The sequence below is a fragment of the Sinocyclocheilus anshuiensis genome, unplaced genomic scaffold, assembly GCF_001515605.1.
Source record: "Sinocyclocheilus anshuiensis isolate Anshui unplaced genomic scaffold, SAMN03320099.WGS_v1.1 scaffold477, whole genome shotgun sequence".
In the NCBI taxonomy this organism is placed as follows: Eukaryota; Metazoa; Chordata; class Actinopteri; order Cypriniformes; family Cyprinidae; genus Sinocyclocheilus; species Sinocyclocheilus anshuiensis.
The window spans coordinates 1068342-1076239 of record NW_015536549.1 but is presented as its reverse complement, the minus strand read 5'-3'; the positions used below and the strand labels follow the sequence as shown (position 1 = coordinate 1076239).

General features: G+C 36.0%; 1 protein-coding gene across 1 annotated transcript in view; it reads right to left on the bottom strand.

The window, feature by feature from the left end:
• Window positions 1-7898, bottom strand: part of LOC107700326 (probable voltage-dependent R-type calcium channel subunit alpha-1E) — a 163023-nt gene that overhangs the window by 31517 nt on the left and 123608 nt on the right. The window contains exons 31-39 of the mRNA XM_016501959.1: window positions 6173-6337; window positions 4942-5055; window positions 4737-4829; window positions 4378-4488; window positions 3755-3820; window positions 3508-3599; window positions 3148-3316; window positions 2756-2883; window positions 555-651 (exon numbers count right to left, since the gene is read on the bottom strand). Coding sequence (XP_016357445.1) covers window positions 555-651; window positions 2756-2883; window positions 3148-3316; window positions 3508-3599; window positions 3755-3820; window positions 4378-4488; window positions 4737-4829; window positions 4942-5055; window positions 6173-6337 — 1035 coding nt within the window. The remainder of the gene's footprint in view (window positions 1-554; window positions 652-2755; window positions 2884-3147; window positions 3317-3507; window positions 3600-3754; window positions 3821-4377; window positions 4489-4736; window positions 4830-4941; window positions 5056-6172; window positions 6338-7898) is intronic.

Below are 7898 nucleotides of genomic sequence, written 5' to 3'. Positions count from 1 at the left end.
GTTAATTAGTCATTCTGTGCACCTGTGTTTGGTAATTGTCCTGTGTTTATAAGTTCTTGTCTGTGCATTTTTCCTCTGTTGGGTCTACTTGTTGGATGTTGTGTGTTTCCCGTGTTCCTGTAGTGGATTATCCCCTGTGATTCCTGGATTAAAGACTTTTGCTTGTACTCCACGTTTCTCTGTCGTTCCTCCCACAGCGAATTGTGACATGAAATAAATGAACTTTTCCACGACATACTAATTTATTGAGATGCACCTGTAGATATATGTATTGCAATTATTTGCATACAGTGGCCCTAAAACAATTAAGTTACTCAAAATGTAACTAGATAGAAAACATAAAACCAAGTGCAAACTTTTAGTTAACTTGTGTTTCACAAATCATTCTCACTTGGCTCAATATGCTTTTACATAATGCAAAGATACAGTATTCATATTATTTAAAGTTTGACTAAAGTGTCCAAATACATCTTGGGGACACTTTAACTACAGCCTTGAGCTTGAGCCTCTTGAAAACGAGCAGATTTCATTCAAATAGTAATACTGCAGACTACCTTATACGCCACTTTGGAGGGGCATTTCTTGCCCAGGCCAAGCGGTGGCGACATGCAGGTCAGCATCTCGTACATATCAGTATAATGAATACGGCCACTAGGAGGGGGCAGTCATCAGGGGCAATGTGATGAAGAGGAGGAGGAGGAAGAAGAATTGGGCATTTCCAAGGAACGAGGGAGGAGAGGAAGATTGGCATAGAGGAAAAAGGAAACAACAGGAAAGATAGAAGGAGAAGGAAGAGACAGGAAAGGGAAGGTCATTTTAATGTGTTTCATACTTAAAGGAAAAACTGTCAAAAAGGGAAACTGATTAAACATAGAGGTGAGGTCAGGTGGATGTCTTTCTATGCAATGCAGGCATAGAAGAGGCTAAAGGAGAGAAAATATTAAAACAGCCAAAGATCTGATGAGTCAAGCAGGTGGATCTGAGGATTTGACTGGCTGTATTGAAAAGGAAGCACTGCTATTATAATACATAACCCAGAAGGGGCATTGTGCTCAGAGCCAGAAATTAACAAATGGCAGCAAAGTTCGATTTGTGGAAGCAAAAAAAAAAAGTCATGACTTTCTGAAGTTTTGTTCATGTATATGTGTATAAATAATATTTATTAAATATATAATGCATAAATATAAAAAATAACCATAAAAATACAGTCAAAAGTCATGACTTTCTGAAGTTTTGTTCATGTATATGTGTGTATAAATAATATTTATTAAATATAATGCATAAATATAAAAAATAACCATAAAAATACAGTCAAATAGAAAAATACAAATACTATATATGTGGGATTAAATATAATATTTTTTATAATATATTTATATCATTGTTTTATATAATGTGTAAGATTAAATATAATATATAAATTATATAATTCTAATTCAAAATGTAACAAAGTTTTTTATAATAAAAATTGTTTATAAAAGTATGCCCTCATAAGGTAAAAACTTTCAAGTAGTAAATATTTCCCCTTTAAAAATATAAATTAATTTCTGCCACTGTGGTAGGTCGGGGAGAGATGAGCATAATGTTCTTTTGATTTACAAACAGGTGAGGCAATGGTGAATATGAGGCGTCTGCCCTCCTCAAATAATGTTCAATAAAAGCCCCAAATCCAATTCAGACACAGAGAGACTGAATCCCCACTAACATCCATTGACAGTGTTAGATATTATCTAATGGAGTTCACTGATGGATGGCTCTCAGTGTCATTAACTGCAGCAGTTATTCACACTTTAGGAGCGGGACGCGGGCCAAAGGGATGAGCTGTCTCTCTGTGCGCTGAGCTCTTGTCTCTGCCAGTCTTTGACCCGGTGGAAAGCACTAGAGTAGATCACGGGAGCAAGAGGGGGGTGAGGGGTGTTAGCTAGTGAAGGTGTGGGGAATGACAAAAGGAGAAGAGGAGAGAGAGGCAAAGGGGATGTTTTTTCGTGGGTGAGCCAAACCTTGCATGCCACCCTGTAGGGGCAATTCTTTCCAAAGCCCAGAGGAGGCGATATTGTGCGTACTACTTTGTACATCTCCTTATAGTGTAGCTTTCCACTGGAGAAGGAAATACTGGTCGTTAACAGTAAATTAGACAACTTCAAGACACATGTAGTAGGAGTGGTTATTTTTCATGAAACACACTTTAAAGGGGTCATATCATACATTAGTGACGTTTTCTGAACCAAAAGCCATCATGATATAGCTCTTTTGTTTTACACCCTTTCTCTGACTCTTAGAATATACTGTCATTTTGAAAGTAAATGCTCAAATGACCATTTTCTGCAGCGTAGTGTCAGTAAATGGGGTCCGAATTCAGCAACAGTTTGCTTTCTTAGTGTAATGAACTCTTTAATCTCAAAAGACCAAAAAAAAAAAAGATTCATCATGATACGACCCCTTTAAGTAATCCTGCAGGGTTTCAAATTAGTGTAAAGAAAGAAACAGAAACATTACTGACAATTACAATGCAAATTTCCCTGTACATTTTTTAAATATGACAGTCATAAAGCATACTTTAAAAAAAAAAAAAAACAATTGTTAATAAACAATTGTATGTTTTTCATAAATATATTATAATCAATTCAAAAATATAATATTTTTGCAGAATGAGAAAATATTAACCAAGTAAATCCCAGTGTGTTTTTTTTAATTGTACATCTGTATTGCATTTGCATGTGATCAACTGAAAGGACTGGAAAGCTGTATCTCTCACCATGCTGCACGGTCATACTCTCCCCAGATCCGTACAAACTCATCCAAGTGGTGAGGACCCAGAATGGACGAGTCACGTGTCAGGTACTCAAAATTATCCATGATCACGGCCACAAACAGATTTAGCATCTGAAAGAGAATTAGAGATGTGAAAATAGAGACAGAGAAGTGAGGGTAAGAATGTTGAGCAGTGGCGGATATTCATGTTTTCAATGATACAAGCTGCATTTAAATTTTTTTTCAATGTTTTTTTTTCCATTTTAAAATCTTGCCATATATATTTTATGTGCCAAAAAAATGGATTTGGTGTGAATAGGTCTTAAGTGTGTGGGTTTTCAGTGTACAGGTTTGTAATGCTATGTATTTGTGTCATTAAAATGAATTGCCTCTCACCAGAAAAGAACTGAAGAAGATGAAGGAGACAAAGTAGAAGTATGCAAATTCGGTACCACAATCTTTTTTCTCATTTGTTGTTGAGTTGTTGAGTGATTCGTCTTTTTCACAATCCTTCTCTCCTAAACACGATAACATGATTTCTTGCCACGACTCACCTGTTGCACTCCTAAACACACACACACACACACACACACACACACACACACACATATGTATATTATAAATGAAGTCACATTTATTAATGTCCAAAGGGTGGACTGCTTCATTGTATTGGCTTCATAGTAAAATAATTAACACACCATAAAATGTAGCACCTGTTTTTTTTTTTTTTACAACAAACAAAGAAGTTAATCTTACCTAAACAACAGCATGAGAGCACCAAAAAATGTCCTAAAGTTATTGTGTTCGTTGATTTGGGTTTTGGGATTTAGCTTGATGTTGCCGAATACCTTTAATGAAATTACAAACACATAAAAGGTGTCTGTCACATTTACAGGCTTATCGAGGTAAAGTAAAAGAAAAGGTGGCAAAGAAACAAAGGAAGAGACAGAGAGAAGAATATAAAGATGGAAACAGACAGTCTGGGGACCAAGACAACCTTTACCTGCATGCCAATGATGGCATAGATGAAAAACAGCATGGCGATTAGCAGACAGACATATGGAAGAGCCTGCAAGACGAATCTCATGTTAAGCACTAAACTCAAAAATGAATATTAAATTATATTTACATTTCCTAATGAAAATACCAGTGCTTGCAAAGTTTTAGTGTTAAAGTTTTAGGTAAAATGACAGTTTGAAGCATAGGTGGAATGGTTTTCTTTCCATGAATAAACTGTAACCCAGATGCTTGATAAAGACAGATCATTTTTCAATAATGTGCAAATATTACAATTACATAATTGCTGGTAGTTATTGAATAGCAAGAACAAAAGTACAAATTAAGCTAATTAAAGTAGAAATTATCATTATTGTTACAAAACAAATGTTTAATGGTTTAAAGTGGAAGTAACATTTTGTAAAAACCAATGCAGTGCAAAACTTTGATAGGCTTTTATGAAACTGTAGAAACAGCATTATGAGAACTCTGAATCTATTCTCTGAAAGAAAATATTTTATATTAAGTGGCTTTTGTTCAAATAAAAGCAAAAAGAGTGTTTAGAAGATAAATACAAAAAGGAATAAGGCATTTCAATGTAGTGCTACTGCAGTAAAAGCCATGTCTGACCTTGAAGGACTGGACAAAAGTCCAGAGCAGAATACGAATGGTGTAGCCCTGACGCAGAAGTTTAATCAGCCGAGCTGCCCGGAATAACTTCAGGAAGCCCATATTAAAACCCTGCAAACCAATCCGAACACAGAGGTGATTGTTTGTGCAAATAAATACTGGACAAAAACCAATCAGTATATAAAGGTCATTGCTTGAGGAAATAAATATGGAGTACACAGCAATCAAAACACAAAGAAGCTAGCTAGTGCAAATAAATACGGGCTAAAAAGCAATTCGAATACAGACGTAATTGCTCATGCAAACGACTACTGCCTACAAAGAACACATACTGTATATGAGGCTGACTGATTTCTCACTTTTACAGTGTGGACTTTGTCAACCACAATTTCAGTGATGCTTCCTAGGACTGTGATGAAGTCAAATATATTCCATGTGTCTCTGAAATAATTCTGAAAGATATAAAGGTAATAATGAATGCTGGAAATGCATTTCGTTGTATATATATGTACACAGTGTATATATATACAGAGAGAGATTATCATATTCCCAGTGTGTGCTTACCATAATTCCAAATGCCAGGATCTTGAGAACACATTCCACAGTGAAAATAACAGTGAACACAGTGTTGAGGTATTTTAGCGCATTGTCATAACCTTCAATACGAGGATCATGATGCTGATAGAAAGCAAAAAAGAGAGACAAACAAACTTCATGTACTTCTATGTGAATCACGTGATGATCAAGCATTTTGAACTTCCATTGATGCAACTCTTTCTCAATAGCTCTGTTAGAAACCCTACACATCTGCCTAGCAATGTCTTGGCAACCACTGAGTATGGCAACAACTATGTAACACAAGTATACAAAGTACAGAGAGCCTTTAAACTTCAACTATTTCTTAAAACTGCCCAAGTATTCAAACTACTTAAGACCTAATTATAAAACAGACATTCCTTTTCTACTAATGTCACTTAGGCCATGCAGGCTTACAGATAATGTTAAGCAATAGCCAAATAGCTATTTACAGTAAGCATCATTTTACACATATTCAGGTCTAGAGCCATTCTATTGTGGAACACCTACATTTCACGATAAAATTAAAAACTTGACAGATGCTAATATGCCAATAAAGCACTTTGAAAATTAAAACTGAAAACTAAATGAATAAGACAGACAGAGAGAAAGGAAACTGCTCACACTTCAGTTCACTACCTAAAAATATCTGCTCTATTACTCTCTCTGTGCTCCAGTGTTAGGCAGACCACTGTAGACATGATGACTAGTGGAGGCCGACCTATATCTCCAGGTGAAATTAGTCACGGTAGATGTCAGGCTAAAGCTAATGAGGAAAAGTTAAATAGTAGCTGGTGCTTCAGTTCAATATTTTATAAGCTGTGACTCATGGCTGTCTGGTTTTCTAGCAGTATCACAGACCAGGGGTCACCAGCAGGGGCTGAAAAACAGCTAAATCAACCCAATTTACTTTGACAAACACACATAGAGAAAGAGGTATTTAGAAAGCGGTATATACTCACAGGCTTAAAATAAGTTTACATTTAATTTTCATAACAAAGACACCTAAAAGAATAATATTTCCTTCTATTTCTGTCATTATATTTAAGGCATAATGTACGGTTACTGCAAGTAAACCCATTCTGCTTCAGCATACCTCAACGCAAAGTGGAGGGAAAGTATTTTTGCTTGGCTATTAATAAGATAAATTAATGAATGAATTAATAAATAAATAAACAAACAGATCACAGTGCAGCAACATAAAGAAATTCCTCCTTACCTTCATCATGAGAACAATGGTGTTAAGGGCGATCATCGTCAGTATGGTGTATTCAAATACGGGAGACACCACAAAGTGCCACAGCCGGTACTGTAAGGTCTGTCTGTTCTGAGGCATATAGCGAGTCAAAGGTTTGGCACTGATGGCAAAGTCGATACAAGCCCTCTAAGAGAGAAATATACAGTAAGAATATTTCTCGCACATTTGCAATTAACCTCACATAAGATTACATAAGATTGCTTGCACTTTTGTGCACGATTCAGGTCACAATGTCTGAGAAAAAAAGCTAATATGACGTTATTGATGGTTAAAGGGATAGTCTACCCAACAAATGATTTCAGGTTCCACTGACTTCCATAATATGGACAAAAAATACTATGAAAATCAATGGGACCCAAAACAGTTTGGTTACCAACATAATTCAAAATATCATCTTTTGTGTTCAGCAAAAGAATTAAATGCATTCAGATTTGTAACGACACAATTAACCTCACATAAGATTACATAAGATTGCTTGCACTTTTGTGCACGATTCAGGTCACAATGTCTGAGAAAAAAAGCTAATATGACGTTATTGATGGTTAAAGGGATAGTCTACCCAACAAATGATTTCAGGTTCCACTGACTTCCATAATATGGACAAAAAATACTATGAAAATCAATGGGAGCCAAAACAGTTTGGTTACCAACATAATTCAAAATATCATCTTTTGTGTTCAGCAAAAGAATTAAATGCATTTAGATTTGTAACGACACAAGGGTGAGTAAATGACAGAATTTTTTTATTTTTCTGAGTGGACCGACAGAGGGCATGACAGAGAAAATAAATAAATAAATAAATAAGCACAAATATACTGTGAACTTTGGTCAGATGAGATGTTGTCAGGCCATATGTCAGTAAAAACTAATTTTCCTGTCCTGTCAGCCGTTATGCTGTGCTTGTAGCACGTGCTCTTCAATTGCATGCACAAATGCAGTTGCACGCTCTGTATATAACTTCATATTAAATCGCAAATGAAACTACAAGCATGCAATGTCATAGTTAAAAAAACAAATTTGCCAATCAGCATCGAGTGTTCACTTTCAGCGCTGTGGAGTGTTGAGAAAAGAACCCTCGTAAGGGAGGCTAGCCTCCCTTCTGATATCAACCAATCATCAAAGAGACGTAAATTATGTGATATTAGTTTGAACGTCTGCCGCTGCGCTGATAATGTACCAAGTACTTATGAGTAGCGATATTGAATATTTGATTGTCAACAGATTTACCAAGCTGTCATTCAAACAGTATATATACAAATTTAGGGAAAACAGCCTAAGCTGGATATAGGCTATAGCAGTCAGCTTAATTAAATGGTGCAACACTTTGGTCAGATGAGATGTTGTCAGGCCATATGTCAGTAAAAACTAATTTTCCTGTCCTGTCAGCCGTTATGCTGTGCTTGTAGCACGTGCTCTTCAATTGCATGCACAAATGCAGTTGCACGCTCTGTATATAACTTCATATTAAATCGCAAATGAAACTACAAGCATGCAATGTCATAGTTAAAAAAAAAAAATTGCCAATCAGCATCGAGTGTTCACTATCAGCGCTGTGGATTGTTGAGAAAAGAACCCTCGTAAGGGAGGCTAGCCTCCCTTCTGATATCAACCAATCATCAAAGAGACGGAAATTACGTGATATTAGTTTGAACGTCTCCCGCTGCGCTGATAATGTACCAAGTACTTG